Source organism: Egretta garzetta, unplaced genomic scaffold, assembly GCF_000687185.1.
Source record: "Egretta garzetta isolate BGI_Z169 unplaced genomic scaffold, ASM68718v1 scaffold204, whole genome shotgun sequence".
NCBI classification, from domain to species: Eukaryota; Metazoa; Chordata; class Aves; order Pelecaniformes; family Ardeidae; genus Egretta; species Egretta garzetta.
Genome location: NW_009259424.1, coordinates 4,329,569 through 4,347,906, shown reverse-complemented (window position 1 = coordinate 4,347,906; position 18,338 = coordinate 4,329,569). Strand labels below are relative to the sequence as shown.

Below are 18,338 nucleotides of genomic sequence, written 5' to 3'. Positions count from 1 at the left end.
TCCAGCTTTCGAGCTACTTGTTGCTCTGCCTCCAATATTTGCCACTGGAACCTGCCTGTAATCTCCTGCTCTTGCAGAGGCTGTTTGCTGATGGGGACCTCCTCACTGGGGTGCTCCGCTCCTCTGTGGGGTGTTCATCTTTGCACCACGTGCATTGCACTTCAGATCTTCACCTGGCAACTGATGAAGTGCTTGGTGTTGTGCATTTATACTCCCTATGTTTGGGGTGGGGTGGGCAGCTTAGAGGTACCCTTTGAAGGGCAAATAGACTCATAATGCGTGATCTGACTATGCCTTGCTGTAACTTGAAATGGGAATCATTTTCATGTACTTCATATAGCTGTTGCTACTTGGTTAGCTCTCAAGAAGATTGTACAGATGTTTCTTTATTGGACTTTTTATTTTTCTTTTTGTTTAAAACAAGGCAAAAAACCCTTTCACCCTGTTCATCAGAAGCACAGTTGAAATAAGAACCTCTAAAAATATAATGTTGAGCCTGAAGGCATGAGTTTAGGCTCATAAGTCAGATGCTATGATGCTTTTTGTTTGGAAAAACACAGCTACAATGCCTTTTTTGCAAATATGTGTATGTAAGAACCTAAAATTATCTTGAGGCTTATGTATCAAAATTGTAACCTTGAATACAAGCCTGTGTGGAGTGAAGATACAATGGTGTTATTTTTGATAGGAATGTTGTGGGTTGTTTTTTTAAGACCTCTATTAAGTTGATCCTCTAATACTACAGATTTTTTTTTTCTTCCCTTTATTTCTTATTTTCTTTCCCAGGCATTGGGCTTCTGTGTTTGTGCTTTCAGATACAATGGCAACAGACATTTAAGTAATGAACTGTGAATTCAATGGTTCCATGCTGAAAAAATGAGACATTGCAGACTTTGTGTCCTGCTGAGAGATCGCCTTGCTTTGGGTGGCTGCTTCGGCTAAAGGCTGAAGAACAACTGCCCAAGAAGTAGCAGAATTGCAGCATGGCGTGTGCCTCTGAGTGTTTGAATGCATTATGAAATGTCCCTAATGACCTTCTTTAGAAAAAGTAAAATAAGGAATTTAAGCTAATTATGGTGGTAAGAAACTAAAATTGTGTAACTGAAATGGAGACTCTGGGTGATTACAATTAATTCATTCTCATTTCTTCTTTTCAGGTTTTCTTCTTCTCCACCTTGGCCTTCCCCTTCTCCCTTCAAATCCGGTCACTTTTCTGTTTAAATTGCCATATGTTCTGTTACCTCTTCCTTGTCTTACCTCTTTGCTCTTGCTTTAAGAGAAGTCTTTTCAACTTCATTTCCTCTCTCACTGGGTCCGAAATCCAGTCTTCAGTAGTTTATTTCTCCAAAAATAATAAGTTGTACAGGTAACTGATTTTTTTTTTAAAAAAAAAGCTTATCTGATGTTTCTGGCTAATTTTTACTTAATTCTGGGCATTCTGAACATTAATTTTTGGTGTTCTGCTGGGATGTTTCAAGGCTGCTAAGGGACCTGAATGTGGGATTCAGCTATGATTTGATGTAGAAGTGCACCTTGTTTTATTTCTTTTCATTTGTGAGACTAAATCAAACAGCTATTTCACTGTAAGTAGCAGCTTTATTTAAAGTAGCCTATTACAGGTTTTAAAGCTTTCTTTTGAACTACACTGTGAAATCTTTGAGAAACAAGACTCTCTTCTCTGCTCCACCAGATGTTGCACAGCATTTCGTCGTTTTTCTGTGTAAGGTTGTTGATGTTTTACCCAGTCTCTGCTTCATGAGTGTATGTGTGTCTGTGTATGTATGTGTGTATATACATGTATTTTTATAAATGGTGGAAAGAAATAAGGAGGCTTCACCATCATACAGTTGTTTCAGTGGAGGATTGAAAAGCAATGCTCTGCTATTAAATGCTCTTCGGGTGACTACGTAACAGCAACCAAAGTGTAAAAAGAGCGAAGGATGGTTTAGTGTAAACTGAATTCCCTAGAGCTGGGGCAGAAGCAGTGCAACATATTCAGAGTAGGACAGAAATTCTTCTGAAGATGGTATGGAGTTAGATGCCTGTAAGGGGGAAGAAGGCTAAGAGTCAAAAAGTTCTGAGAAGACAAAGTCTTTCAATAGTGTGTGCGCACACATAGGCAGTGGCTCTAGCTCTTCCCAAGGACGTTTCGTAATCAGCTGTTTGTCCACAACAAACAGATAAACAGATCCCCTAGAATGCCCAGAGCCTCCGGATATGTCTACTCTGAAGACACTACTAATTGCTTGCAGCCCATGTCAAGTTTTGTGATGCTTTGGGTAGGCTTTTGATCATGCCTAAGCTGGCTAGTTGAAAACTTGTTCAGAGATGAAGTTGCTGTAGCCTAATTGAAACTACAAAAAAACCTCCAAACCCAAAACAAAGCGCCCCATGTTGTTGAGTGATTTGCCTGGGGATACGCAGGGAGTCTGCAGTAGGAAACGGCCCGTTACGTTCTGCCTCAATGCATGAGTAGCTTTTTTTTTTTTCCTTCTGTGGTTTAGATACCGGGAGGCAAAGTAAGTGCACTGAGGTGCGTTGGAAAGAGGGCGAGAATTCTTTTAAGCTGATAAGCCAACAGCAAGAAGTGACCAAGTGACAAATTACTTTGCTTTATGCTCTTAATCATGAGCATTTGCTGCACACTTCTAGCCTTTATGTTTTCTCCCCGTGGGAATAGAGTTGAGCCTATTTCAAGTCTGTCTTGGCTGTCATCTAGTTTGGTCAGTGAATATCCACACTCTAACAACTGTACACACAGTATTTCCTAATTTATTTAAAAGCATTAAATAAATTGTTTCAATGCAATTATCCCTCTTTCCATATTAATTCGGAAGTCCTACTTGACCTTTTTGATTAATTCACTTGTTCTATAGACCAATGCTTCATCTCGTTGTTGTAGGGTGAATAATGTACTCGCTCTTTCGGTTGAGAACATACCAACTTACATGTGTTCTTTTGGCTTTCTCTTTATTCTAACTTCTCGTATAGCTTAGTGTGGTTTTGCTAGTAATTTGGGGGCAGATGTTTTCATAACTTGTCCTTAAAATTGCTAGGTCTCTTTTGTCTTTGTTTTTCTTTGAATGGCTCAAGTTCTGTAATACTCGTGGGCTATTCAGATCTTAATCAACTACTTAAGAATGACTGTCATCTGCCCTGGTGTTGCCTAGTTGTCTAGCTATTTTTAGACTGATGGCATTTCTGTAACTTAAGTCAAGTCTGTTCATCCTGTAAACAAACTAGATGCATAGCTGTGGTCTGAAGAGCTTGCCCAGACATTAAATGTAATGTCTGATTTGCAGGAGAGGCTTACACAGTTAAAAGTCTTAATTATTTGAAATACTTGTTGCCTGGCAAAAGTTAGCGTAGATGCATTTGCACTGGCACAAACATATTTTTACTTGGAGGAATTCTATTTTGTTTACTGAAATGTCACACACAATAGTAGCAAAAAAGCCGGAGGCTTGCTGGTATAGCTGTGGACAAAGACCAAGGAGGTGGAAACTCTGCCAAAGTGTGGAGTGAGGAATTTGAGGATAGGAGCAATAAAAGGCCACTTCAAGGCAGGAGTCTGGCAAAATGAAGACTGACAAAAACTTCAGCGTTTTCTGTTGTGCAACTTCAGCTTTCTGTTTAATGTAAATATTCCCCCGTTCTTGAGAAAGAGGGGAGGGAGAATCTGTTAAAATGAAATTCGTCTTTTCCATTCTAAGGAAAAAGGATACTCCCCATCAAAATTGATTACTACACAGTGAAATTTTTTATATTTTGCAAGGCATTAATCATGTTGTTTCTTATGAGTCAAACTCTTTTCCAGTTTATGATGCTACACTTGTATTTAGAGCATTAGAGCCTTAGAAGCTTTTAGCACACAGACGACTTCCAAAGTCATTGCTCTGTGTTTGCAAATAAGTTTGTCTCATCTCTTCATTTGTGGTAGGCAGCTTTTCTTTGCTGTAACTCTAGTTTTATTTGAAGTACACTCCCAGTTCTGTTCAAAAGCTTAAAAAAAAAACAAACCAAAAAAACCCCAAAGTGAGGGAATGTTTTGGTTTGGTTTTTTTTTCCCCCCAGTAAAAATAGATACCATAACCAGTGTTCTTCAGGGACGAAGAATGGCCTAATGTCTTGGTGATCTGGTCTGGTTGTTATCTGGACGAAAATGGCATTGTTATGGCCCTAGTCTCACCAAGAGCCATTTCTGTGGGAATCAGTTGGTCTTGATCACTGGGTGGTCTCATTCCAGTTAAGGCTGTGCAGGTGCTGTGGTCAGTCTAGGTACTAACTGGAGGGTGAGTTTATGCTTATCTCTATTGACAGTACCTTACATACGTTACACCTGCTATACCTTTATGCCTGACAGTCCTCTTCAGACTGTTAAGAGTGCTAATTATCTTGGTTTGGACCTCGTTGAGAATCCATTGCTGCAGTTGCACCCTGTAGATACTACAAATATTAAATGTAGAGCTTTATGCAACAAATATTTTTGTCTTAGTACTAAGGCAAGGTAATACATTTTTTTCCAAATTAAAAAGTTAAACTGTAAATCCATGGGATAAATAGTTGCACCTGGAAAATAGGTGGTGGAGAAAAGTCTCATGTTCAGCCTAGTCTAATGTCAATACAATAGCAAACAGACATCCCTTGTCATGCACAAGTACTGAACACCCGAAGTTTGTGGTGCCAAGAAGTAACAAATTGTCTGGAACCATTTTTAATATATTTGGCTCCTTATTGGTGGCAATAGCTTCAGAAAACATTTAGAAAGCTTAAGTCAACTATTTTAATTGCTCCCCTGTATCGAAGCACAGAGACCTTACATAGTCATTTCATTCCTACTCAGATAGAAATTCTGAAAACAATTTTCAGATGCTATCCAGTTACAGTCTTTTCCACAAAATAGTTCAGATTTAGCAGAAAACTGAAATGGAAGGTAAATGCTGATCCCATTAGTGACTGCTTTTCTCTGTTTTCAGTTGTTTGATGTCAAATGCAGCGTGATCTGCGCTGGGCTTCCAAGAAATTTGGGAGAACCTTGCCTTTTTATTATCTCCTGTGGTATGGTGTTTAAAAACAGAAACAGCAAGTCCTTTACTTTGAAAATAAATAATTCAGCCAGGAAAAGAAACAGGCAGCTTCTTTAGCTCATTTTTTCTTAATGAACGGTCAAATTAGAGTATTTAGGGTTGGGCTCAGAAAAAGGGTTGGCCTAATGATAGGCCATTTGCTTAGCATATATGGACCTTCACAGGAAGATGCTATTGAACACTCAAGGGATCTTTAATCTCGGGGGGCGGGGAGGGAGGGAGTACAAGATCCAGTGAGTCTGAGTGCAAACCACGTCACAAATCCAGCACAAATCTGGGAGGCTGAAACTGATGACCCACTAGAGCAGATGCTTTTCAACTTCCCACATTTTCCAGAGGAACTGCAATGCAAACAAGCTAACTGAGTCCACAGGGAGGTATTTATGAGAAATTTAAGGGTCTGTAATACACAGAAAATCAGATTATATGGTCTGATTGCTCCTCTGAATTTTTAAGCAATTCCTGAAATGATCTGTCTGTTTGTTGATTCAGTATTATTTGGGAAAACCTGTTGGTTTTCCTGCAGATCATCCATAATTTCAATGTACTTTCAACTCCTGCAAAGCCAGTTCAAAGAATTCAAACTCTATTAGTTGCAAGTAACTCTTCTCATGTGAAATTTTGTTTTGGATGTCGTATCTAAATTGTGTTTCCTTCAAGCAAAGAGTGAGCGAGTCTCAAAGGAAGAGTTCCGTTAACTTAAAAACAAGTTGCTTCATATCCATTACCAACCACTGTGTCATTGAGAAGTCAAGTAAGGAGAGGGTACTTAAGACCAATTTTGAAAGATTTCATAGCATGTTTTAGAATTGTCACTGGCGTCAGTGGATTCCTTTTTGCTTTGTGGATTCTTCTTTGCTTTTGTTTTTAAATTGAGTAATTAAGCTTTTTTCCTCTAAAAAGAACAAAGAGGGGAGAAGTGTAGAAATATGGGATTTTTTTATTTTATTTTTTTTTTTGCTGAAGCTGGCAGTATCAATAAAAAAAGAGGAGTCTAACTGAGGTGAGAAATGGAAAAAATAGGTATTTCACAGAATCACAGAATGGCAAGAGTCGGAAGGGACCTCGGGAGCTCATCCAGTCCAATTCCCCTGCTAAAGCAGGCTCACCTAGAGCAGGTTGCACAGGACATCATCCAGGCAGGGTTTGAATATCTCCAGAGAAGGAGACTCCACAGCCCCCCTGGGCAGCCTGTGCCAGTGCTCTGTCACCCTCAGAGTAAGAAGTTTTTCCTCATATTCAACTGAAACCTCTTATGTTTCAATTTGTGCCCATTGCCCCTTGTCCTGTCGCTGGGCACCACTGAGAAGAGTCTGGTTCTGTCCTCGTGACATCTGCCCTTGAGATATTTGTACATTTTGATTAGATATTCTAAAATGTATTCTCACCCATGGCTAAACAAATAGTATTACAGAATGGTAGTAATCTTCTTCAGTACTAATAGGATGCCAGGCTTATTTCAGATATTTTTCATACTCATGACCAAACATGAATTAAAATATAATGTTTACAAATATGTGAAAATCAGCCCCGTGGTGGTTTTCTGGTTTTGTGTTTTTCCTGGTTGCCTCTAAAGAGCACTTGGAGCATACATGGTGTGCTGGAATCTGCTTCTGGGAATTTCTGCCTGAAACATCCACTTCAAATATCATTCACAGCTTAAACACATTAGAACCACATGGCTTACTGTCAACTTAAAAAAGAAAAGAAAAATTGCCCTTAAGACTGTTTTGTTTTTTGGTTTTTTTTTTACTTTGCTCCATTGTAAAAAAGGCTGAAGCAGCAGATTTTTTGGAGCTTCTGTAGATTCTGTATGCACACCATGTTTTTGCAACTACAGTTTTTCCATTTTTAAAAATGAAATATATCCGTTTCTCAGAACTCAGAATGCTGCATTTTTCTTCACTTTCATGAGACTTGGCAGAGAATCCTGTGTTCCTTCCGTGTTTCTGTAGCCCCAGCTGAATGTGCTCAGAACTTCCCAGTGGTAAAGACTAGAGGTTTTTTATTGTTGGGATGAAAAGGGCATCCAGGCATGGCTTAAATAGTTTGAATATTCAATTGAATGCAACAGGTTTACAATCTGAAGCTGTATTATTTGGCATTTCTTTAGTAGTGAAGTGATTTCAATCATGGAGATGATGGGAAAGGCAGATATGTTGTGTTATGGCCATGTTTTCTCCTGCCAATGTATTTTATATATCCTAAGATGTATGTATCTGTTCAGCATAATGAATTTGTCTAATTCGTTAGCCAGGAGAGGGTTTAGAATTTTTTTTTGAGGTCAGTTCATCCCATCACAGGAGAAGCAGCACTGTTACATTGCAAAAGGGCAGAAGGCTCAAGAACTGGGGAAAGAAAAATAGGCATTACCTGCAAAATCATAGCCTTGTTTCTAATACTTAACAATTTGGGTGGTAGGTGGGGATATTTTTCTTTTAATTGAACCTATATTTAATGTTTTGACAGTGGTTTTGCATTGTGGCACTTGATGCTTCTGGACACCAGATGGTGCTGCTGAACTATCTAATGTGTAATTTTCACTTTTCTTTTTTTTTTTTTGGAGTCATTTGGTATTTGGTTGAGTTCCAAAGTCAGTTCTGTACTTTCCGACCAGGTGTGTATTCCAGGATGCAGAACTGTACCTGATAGCTCAGCACATCACCTTCTGCTGTTTAAGGACAACGATCTGAAAATTATAATGTAAACCGAAGCATGTTGTAGTTGTAGAATCAATGTTTTAGATCTCACTGGGCAAAACCTGCTGTCAGCTGGTGTTCCTCCCGGGTATATAGCTTAGTAGCAAACCTTAATTTGTATATTTGACACTTAGAAGATTTGATTTATTATTTGAGTGTCATTTAAATTTTATGTGATAACTTCAATCAGAAAACTTCCTGTGGAAGCACCTTTATTGCCAGGTTAAAACTGCAAAGGACAGTTCTAGACACTAAATAAATACAACAAAGTTGTGAATAGGGTGCGTTTCAGTTTGAGGGGTTTTTTAGACATTGTCTAATAGTCTTGGGTTGACTCGTTGTCTTGAGTAAGGCTGTCAAAAAAACTTTCAGTTGTTCTCTGTTAATATTTGTTTGAGAAGACGTGATGGCTTAGCTATGTAATTGCATTGCAGACAATGTTTTTAATACTGTGATGTAAATTTGGCATTTGATTTCTATTTATTTTAAGTTGGTTATCATGTTTAATAAACTCAGCTGGTAATCCTAACCGTGGGGCTGAAGGGATGGAATGATACGTTTGGGTTTTAACTGAATCCCAAAGGTTGGTGGTACGATTTATTGCTGAACTATAAATAATGGATTCAAATTTGTTTAAGCAGTGAGGAAATTTTTGATAGCTATTTTACTGTATTTTTCTTAAAAGTCTTTATTTCTTTTATAGATCCCCATATTAAAGTCTCTGGAAAAAAGGAAAATGTTAAAGAAGCGAAAGAGAAAATCATGTCTGTCTTGGACACAAAAGTAAGAAATAACTTATTTAGAATGACACCTTAAGCCCTAATTTTGTGGTGACATTGATCTCTTTAAATGGGCTTATTTAAACAGAAGGGATTTATGGATGCTCCAAAGCAAAGCCTCAGATATACCCCCTTCTGGATGATGATATGTAGTGTATGCACACATATTTAAACATGCAACAAGAAAATACTTGCTTAAAGCACTTTTTTCCACATCTGAACTATATAAAAATAATATTTCCAACCATATGGCTAAAAGCATCATAGTTTGTTCATTGGACTGGGTTTTTTTTACTTTAAAATCTGAAATACAGCTTCACTGCAAACAATAGATTATGCAGCCACTTCAGCAAAACTAAAATTTGGGTTTTGTTTGAAATTCAATTTTAGGAACATTTATGCAGTTCTGTTTTTAACTCCTCCTGCATTTTTACGCTCTGAAACATTACGGCCAGAATTTCTAAAACGTCTAGATTTTGGCCAGGGGTCTTGTATGTGCATCAGATTTTCTTTTCATGCAATAGTAAGTCCTTTGGGGCAGCGTATATGGCTTCTGCGCAGCTGTAAACCAACTTTCTGGTTCTCTAAACAGCTTGCCAAAAGGAACACTCCAGTGATAAGCACAACCTTTTTTTGCACAACTGTTAGCAACATTATTATGGACTGTTAACAATATAGATTTTAAGAACAGCTGTAGGCAGTGTTTGTATATTTTAAAAATTGATGTACCAGAAAAATTTGGTATGTTTGTTTAAAGGAGGGAAAAATCCTGTTGCTGTAGGTCCCGTGGCTTTGTGATTTGCCAAAGTCTTCATCGTATGATCCTTTCAGATCAGACAGGGGTGTCTGACTGCAATTGAAAGAACGCAGAATTAAAATAAATTAGAATGGATTGCAACAGGACATTTAAGTCACAGTGGCTAAAAGCTAGGGCACGTTGGAAAAGCCTTAAACATTTTTTGAAGATGTATCTTCGGGGTATTTGTTTCCATGTTATGGAAAGAAAATGTGAATGGTTTAGTGTCTGACTGTGACCCATGTTAAAAACATCTTCCTCGAGTAGAAGTTAAGCCAGTTAAGCCTCTGCAAAAGTACTTTGGAAATACAACTCTGAACATCGTTCTTGAGGTTACATTACTCTAAAATACTCAGGTTCTCCTTTGAACACATCTAATCATGGGTGCTTCATTTCCAGAGCAATCGGGTAACCTTGAAGATGGATGTTTCACATACAGAACATTCTCATGTGATAGGTAAAGGTGGCAATAATATTAAAAAGGTGATGGAGGAAACAGGATGTCATATCCATTTTCCAGACTCAAATAGGAATAATCAAGCAGAGAAAAGCAACCAAGTAAGTATTGTTCAATATTTTAACTTGTTTATGCTGTAATTCCTGAGAGTATAAAACATTTCTAAACTTCTTTCGTCAATTTGGGTTTTTGGGGGATGGATGAGTTCATGTTCAGGGAAATAAATTTTTGGTATTTGCACTCTGTGGAAAGCATGGGCCCTGAGTGAGCAAATGTTTAAAAACAGATGGAAACGATTTGTGATGGCTCATGAATAACTTTATTTTTCATAAACTAACATGATTTTGAGCACACAGAAGTCAACAACTTGGTGTTAATGGTAGAGAAATGGTATGAAAAGCACTGCTTTTGTAAATTTTTTCCTGTTCAACACCTACCTTACTTAGCATATTGATTAATTTCTCAATGCTTTTGGCTTACAGTGTAACTTAGTTGAAACCTAAACTTGGTGCATATCTAGCAAAAATGAATATCCTGTGGTACGAGTTCAACTTTATTAGAATAAGTCGTTGAACCTGAATTGTACCTCTTTTGTAATGCTAATGTTACCGGAGTGTTTACTTTCAAGGCTTTCATGGCTGTATTTAGAATTCCCTCTTTTGCATCCTAGTGGCTGCTGAGCAGAATGCAGTAACTTCAAAACATTCAAGAAAACCTACTGTTGTGGAGTATTAGCATCAAGCACACGTACACAGTAGTAATTCCATTATGTGATCCAAACAGCTGTACTGTTGGACATATCGGGCTTTTTCTAGATGTTTAAGCCCATGTAACCAAAGATGCTATAATATTCATAGATTGGTTGTTTTAAACTGGTTTTAGTTTTCAGCTACTATTTAGAGAACACTTGGGATGTCACCAGCTGTAAAATAAGTGTTGATTTTTTAATTTATTTTTTTAAAAAAAACCAAACATGGGTATCTGAATAACTTCCACTGCCTCATTTGAAAATGTGATGCTATGTTTTCTATATTCTTGCTCTTCCAGGTGTCTATTGCAGGACAGCCAGCTGGAGTGGAGTCCGCAAGAGTTAGAATTCGGGTAATAGTCTATTTTGGTATAGTGTTCCCTTGAAAACAGCTGAAAGAAAAAAAAATAATATAGATATAGTTTTGAGAACGCTAGGGTTGTCTGGCTCTGTCTTATGGCAGCAGAAATATGGGAACAACGTGACTATCCGTACAAGTAAAATGCAAAGGGTATTATAAAAACAGTGATTCACATTCTGGCCAAATTTTTAACTAGCCCAAGGTGGATCTTGAACAAGACGTCTATAGTATAAGCAAGATGTAAAGTATCCCATGCTGTGTCTAAAATTGCATCTTAACTCACCCTGCACAGATGGCCTGTAGAAGCTCAGGCATCCTGTGTGAATCTATGACTTAGGAAAGGCAATTGCTGCCTCTTTCATTTTAACCATTTTCATGTATAATTTGTGTAAATAATTTGGTGGAATTCAGTTCCATTCTCCGTAGTACTTTTCTATCTTTACATTCTAGTTTTGATTTGTATGTGTATTTTGGCATGGATAATAATAAATCTAATACTTTATGAAGACTTTGCAGTTGTTGTAGTCAGATACATCACTTACACAACCTTGGTCTCGGCAGTCATGGAAGAAGCTGATGTTTATGTAGCCTTGCAGCTGACTTCAGAGCTCAAATTAATCCAGGACAGAAAAGAGACTTCTCCTGGAAAGTTTACAAATACTGACCTGTGTTTAGGTCTTCATGGATAAGTATGGGAAATTACCTGGCTTTATTGTTGCTACATAGTTGCAAAAGATCTTGCTATTTTGGAAAAAAAGAACCCAAACAAACAGAAAGCCCACACAAAACAAAAAATTCTGTGTCCCTGGAAAGATCGGTGCCTTTTTCCAACTCAAGATGTAATACTTTAATCAATGAACAGCGGGCAAAAGATGTATTACATCAGTTTAATCACCACTGACCAATACATAATGATTCAGTAATAAAATTGTAGTTTTAATGAGTATGATTTCGATTTTCAGTATTTGCTCTTCAATGTTGTTGTAGGAGCTGCTTCCATTGGTACTCATGTTTGAATTGCCTATTGCTGGAATTCTCCAACCAATCCCAGATCCTAATTCTCCCACAATTCAGCATATATCTCAGACGTATAATATTTCAGTTTCCTTTAAACAACGGTCTCGAATGTATGGTGCTACAGTCATTGTCAGAGGGTCACAAAATAACACTAGTGCTGTGAAGGTAATGTATCATCTTAATTGGGTTCTTGCATGTCATAAGTATAATCGCAATTCAGATATTTAAGAATTATATTAACGCTATACCTCATCAGTACATGTTGTTATTGTATAATCACTTTTGAAGCCTGAGGGTTTAGGGGTTTGGGTTTTTTGGTTTTTTTTTAAACTTATCTGGTATACTTGAGGTGTAAAAACACATAGAAAATAGGTTTATGTTTAGGATTTAGCACAGTTTAGCACAAACTTTTAATCTGTTTTTCATCTCTTGCACACCTGCTCGGGTTTCCAGCAATTCTGAATCTGTACTATTCTTACCCATCTTTTAATTAAGAAAAAAAAAAGCCACAAAACCAAAAAGCCCCAATGACCAAACAAAAAAACCCCCATGAATTCTTCATGCTTTGATCTTCTCAGTGTGCACTCAAATAATATAACCTTGAAAGTTGCCCTAACAGTCAGTAAAACTGGTCTTGCGAAACCAGAATTGGGAGCTGTGAATTTGACAGTCAAGTAAAGGAACTGCCGTGAGCCTGTTTATCTTAATAAAATAATAAAATTCCCTTGTTAACAATTGGCAGTGAGATAGATTGATACGGTCTCAATGTCTGTATCTCAAGCCCGTAAGAACGTCTTAGGCCCAAATTGAAAGACAAATTTTGCAAGGATACCTACCCAAATAAATCTCTATCGACTTTCTTATTCCTGTATGTGGGCACAGAAGGTCTACAGGGACCAAACCATTCGACATTGTCTCACTGCCTTTTACAGTGGCAATTAAACGCTGAGCTTGGTCATAAAATGGGCATAGTAGGTAGAGTTCAGTCCATCTGTTACCTTTAACAAATCAATCGGGATTTTAAACAAAGCAGAATTTTCTTTATCTTGCATGTGGTGTGCCTGACAAGTAAGGGAGTGTCATTTTGTATGCCTGTGAGCACTGTTTCAGTGGTTTCTTGCGTTTCCCCCGCAGGAAGGAACAGCCATGCTTTTAGAACACCTAGCTGGGAGCCTGGCCTCTGCAATCCCTGTAAGCACTCAACTAGACATTGCAGCGCAGCATCATCTCTTTATGATGGGTCGAAATGGCAGTAACATCAAACATATCATGCAGAGGACTGGTGCTCAGATCCATTTCCCTGACCCTAGTAACCCACAGAAGAAATCCACTGTCTACCTCCAGGGCACAATTGAGTCTGTCTGTCTTGCCAGGCAATATCTCATGGTAAGTCCTTTCAGTGAAACTTGCTTGAAAAAAATGCCACATTATAAAAACTACGCTCATTTGGCAGGTATTTATTGGTCAAATGTAAATTAGCCTTCAAGAGGAAGGATTACTACTCATGCTGCAAAAAGCTGACTGAGTTGAGTGCTCTATTTTTGTCAGTGTTTGTAGGTATCTAAAATATTTGTAATCTCTGGTATCATGATTTGAAAAATGACCCTGACAATATAAATGCAAGGTAAGCAATTTCAATTTACAATAAAAATACAAGGCAGATTCTTGGAGGGGTTTGTTGTTGTTGGGCGGTGGGGTTGCTTGGTTTGCTTTGCCAACCTGCATTTTCCATGTTTGTCAGGTAAGTAGGGGTTTTTTTTTAGGGGGGAGGGAGTGGCAGGAATTTCTTTGTTCCTATGTAGGTGAGCTTTCAAGGAGACTGGGGAACCGTAGGAAGTTCCTACTCATTCCGCAGTCTCACATTCTTTCTAGTGCCATGGCCTCAGTACTACAAGGCCTTTTATAAAAATAGCTCTGGTGAATGAATGTTATTATTTGTACAGGGTTTTGTTATATTGGCCTTTAAGCTTCACAGGAGCCTTAAGCATTGTTGTAGTACTAATGTTTGTACACGGATTTTTATATATATGGATATTTACGAGAAACACGTGGGATAATTGGATTTGAATCCAATTCAAAGCTGGTGTCAGAATAAACCGTGATACCATTACGTTCCAGAAGGCTAAATCTCTCTTGCTTTGCACAGTGCCTTGCTTTATTGTGGAAAACAAAACCGTGGTGCCTGTTCATACAGTTATATTCATGATTATTGTATTCTAGGCTACTATTATCTGTAAATACTAAAGCCAGCCTTACTCTATGTATTTCCTTGGTGAGGCTTTAGTTGTGCTCTGCTGGAGGTTCATGAAGTAGAAGGAAATGCAAACAAGCTATCACATGAACATCAAAGTACACCTTTACTCTCAAAACTTAGAATTATGTGAGGGGCATTTTTTTTTTTTTTTTAAAATACTGACATTTGTTTTAATTCCAGACACATCAGGACAACTTAGTATCCCAAATCACGTCTACTCTATCACCCTTTAAGGAACTGTGCTGACCAGGAAACTTGGTCTGTTTCAACTCAGACATTGTATGTCCTGAGACTGTTGTTTCCAGTTTTGTAGATAAAACAAGTTTTAAAAGCCAGTTTTGCAAAGGAGGAATATATCTTTTTAAACAAGAAACATTTGAAAAGCTGAGGGAAGAAGCAACTCACGAGATAAAACTTAACCTCCAATTCTCAACTTAGAGACCGTATTTTTCAGCTTCAGATAAAAACACTTAAATTTGCCAGCCGTGCTGATACCTACATATAAATAGATAGCTGTGGTCGTTCTCAGCTTTTTTTTGAAGTAAATTTCACTTGACTTGTTTTCTTCTTGGGCGTTGTTCAGTGGAAGGAGATTTCTGTGTTGCAGAGTAATTTCCTGCCGGATCCTCTGCTTTGGTCTGGATACTGCTGGTGCGGCTTCACAGCCGGGCAGCACAGGTGCCCTATGGAACTGAAGAGAGGACTTAAAAATGCTGATTTGATCTCTGCAGGGCTCTTAGGAATAGCTGTCTAGAAGTGTCTGAACATCAATACCAAGAAAAGAAATACCACATTGTTTCTTTGAACTACTAAACTGTTGCGATCTGTAATTCTCATAAGAGATGAGATCTGAGGCAGAGTTTACAATATCAGCACAGAAAATGCAGTGCAGCGCGTAGATACCTTACACTAGGACACATGTAATGCATTGGTGCTATCTTTAAAAATTGCTTAGCAGGATGTCTAAGTGGAACCTTTAATATCAACTAGTAACCTATTTCATTGAGAGGGCTATGAATTCTGTCGTGCATAAATTGTGACTATCCCTTACCTCTGACGAGCATTGTGAGTTCTCAGTTTCTAATCGTTAGCGTATCGCTTGCAGGGATATATTCAGTGTGGCGGTGAAGACAACACTCAGTGATGAGGGCAAATTGTAAAAGGAAGAAAGGGTAGCCTGTGATCAAAAATTAAAAATTTATCTAAGCGAAAGGGGTTTGGAGTCTTGTTTAAAATGTTCTTGTTCTGTGTTCCCCTCATTCCAGACTCTTTGGTTTCATGTGTATTTTGATCATCACTTAGAAATACTGAGACTTACTTTTTGTTAGTTTTGCATGTATTAATGAGGACTGTAATATGTTTAATCACAGAAGACATATTTAGTTTTGTTCACCCTGTCAAAGAACATTATTTGGTTCTGTTCCTCTCCTATCATCACCACGTATGCGCTCTAAACAAATAACAAAACAGTAGTGTAAAGAATGAGCCTTTTAATATGCTTATAAAACCTGACATTTCAACTTTGAAGTTTCTGTCTTTCCGGTTTTTCCTGTTAACCTTTAGTTGCATTTTCATTCAGCAGCCTTTCGGTGACACCTTCTGATATTAATTCATGTAACTTTTTTTACAATAACCTTTGGTACATCCAAGTATAAAATATTCTCAACAGTTCTGTTACCACAAAATCCTTTATTATCGATTTTAGTGGTTTTAAGTGGACGTTATTTGTAACTGTTCTTTTCAGGCAAGCTCACTTTGTGGAGTTAAGCTGTGTTTGTCAGCCTTTGTGAAGTCAAAATAGTTAAGATGCCTTGTTTAACTTCCCTTAAGCTAAAATTACTTTAATATTTAAAGTTTATGAAGTGCTGTGTAGCTATAGGTGGTACTGTGGAGAAGTGCTTTTTAAATATAAAATGCTATTGAACTGAAGAATAAAGAAACCAATTTGCTGCTTTTTATTCTGAAGCAAAAGCAGGGAACTGATGAAATAAGAGCACTTCCCTGGCTGTATCTTACGGTGGCTTTTTTCCTCATACGTGTGATACAGTGCTTACTGCATTGTGAATCTAAATTCATAAAAAGTAGGATTTGTTTTTCAGCAACTTTGTACCCTCTGTTTTTGTTATTTTTATGAGAAGTAGCAATCTAATAGTAATTTTTAGATACCCTGTGACAGTTGAGTAGTTTGTTATTTTTAGGATTTGGGCTTTTTTAGGGGGGCATTTTTGGGTTGTTTTGGTTTTTTTTTTTAAACTTAAAGTTTTAGTATTTCAGGTATTTCAAAGATATCATTCATATCACTGGAAAATACTTACCTAGCTGATCTGCCTAAGCTTAACTTTTACCTTTCTCTTCCCCTGCCCTAGATCAGCTAGGTAAGTATTTTCCAGTGATATGGATGGCAGCTTTGAAACCCCTGAAATACTAAAACTTTAGGATTTTTAGGGTTTGCTCTTACAGAGCAGTTTTTTCAGAATTGTGTTTCTTTATCTCAAACATAGTTTAATGTGAGTCATTTGAGTATGTGAGAGTCCTGCTATCAACTCCTGACAATACTTTGGTCTGATTTAATGGGTAATAGTGGGTTCTGAATTTGGATCCTCTGGACACCTCTAAGGCTGTATAAGCAGCTAGTGCAGGGTACCTATGTGCTGATTGGAATGTCAAATATTCAACGAATCATTTCACCCTTATACAGCCGAACATTTTGTTCAGAATCCCAGGGTAGAAAGATACGCCTGTATTCTTGCATACAAGGAAAGGGCTTTACTTAAAATTTCATCCTTTTTATTTTTTCTGATCTCACTTTATCATGAGGTACATGTGTTACAATCTCTGTATTTCAGTTTATTGCTAACATTTTAATGGGAAAAGGGTAGGTTATAATTTTAATTAATTTTTGTGTCTTATTTTTTCAGGGTTGCCTTCCTCTTGTGCTCATGTTTGATATGAAGGAAGAAATTGAAGTAGAACCACAGTTTATAACACAGCTAATGGAGCAGTTAGATGTCTTCATAAGCATCAAACCGAAGCCAAAGCAACCAAGCAAGGTTGGTGGAAAGCTAATGTATTCTTTTTAGGCTTTCATGACAACTTTTCGGAGCTGATGAGTTGACATGTGTGCTTCTCCTCCCTAACTTAATGGATCGTGAACTTGTATATATTTTATGCTTGAAATACTAATTTACAACTACTCTTCAATATGGTAATTTGACTTTTACCTTAAATATTTGACAATACAGAGATTAGCTTTTGTATGGAAGATACTGATAAAAGAAATAAACTATGAGGAGATAATTGTATCTGACTAGAACTACTCTTGATTTGTTTTTAAAGAAATGCATCTTAAATTGCAGCTCCCCCATGTGAGTGCGGTGTTCTTTAGAATTAGAATTAAACAGCCACCAGGAAAAAAAAAAAATAAAAATAACCCAAATAATATGACTATGAGAAAAGTCTGTGTTCTACACAAGATGTTGAAAAGAACCACAAGAAACAGACTTACAAAATACCTGTAATGGGAGATGTTCATTGCAAAATGCTCAAGCGAGTACGGATAGGAGACTCGGTTATCTGCATTGTTGTATAGAATGCCACAACAGACAAAAATTTCAAAGTATTAAATGACCGTTCCATCGTGTCAATAAGTAAGCTTCTCTGTGTTGGGGATATATAAAATCAGTACTAAGAAACATCGTGCAGAGAATGTACAAGAAACAAATAATGTTTTCTGTAATTTAATTTTCCAAGCGTGTGTTACTTTATTCTCTGACAGCTGTGAATTGGATAGCTGAATTTAATACAAACAGCTTTTTTGTCTACTTTGAGGTATAAACCTCTGAGAAGATAAGATTTTAATTATTGGTTCACTGCTCTAGATCTTGGGGCATTTAAGATTTGATATACCAAATAGCACCAAGGTACAATAATAATTCTTTTTCTTAGAAAGGACTTAACTCATTCTCATTATCAAGTGCATACAAAATCCCAAAGCTTACGGTCAAGTCCACCAGCAGCTACTCAAATTCAGTGGCCGTTATCTCATGCCGTCTCACACTGCTGTGTTGCTGATAGCCGCGAGGGAGTGTTAAGAAGAGGGGTGTGTGTTGCAGATCCATGTTACGTAGTTGTGTTACTCAC

At 37.5% G+C, this 18,338-nt stretch overlaps 1 protein-coding gene across 1 annotated transcript in view; it reads left to right on the top strand.

Moving 5' to 3' along the window:
• BICC1 (BicC family RNA binding protein 1) overlaps positions 1 to 18,338 on the top strand; it is a 58,165-nt gene that overhangs the window by 23,342 nt on the left and 16,485 nt on the right. The window contains exons 3-8 of the mRNA XM_009637020.2: positions 8,490 to 8,569; positions 9,761 to 9,919; positions 10,866 to 10,919; positions 11,915 to 12,109; positions 13,079 to 13,330; positions 17,117 to 17,248. Coding sequence (XP_009635315.1) covers positions 8,490 to 8,569; positions 9,761 to 9,919; positions 10,866 to 10,919; positions 11,915 to 12,109; positions 13,079 to 13,330; positions 17,117 to 17,248 — 872 coding nt within the window. The remainder of the gene's footprint in view (positions 1 to 8,489; positions 8,570 to 9,760; positions 9,920 to 10,865; positions 10,920 to 11,914; positions 12,110 to 13,078; positions 13,331 to 17,116; positions 17,249 to 18,338) is intronic.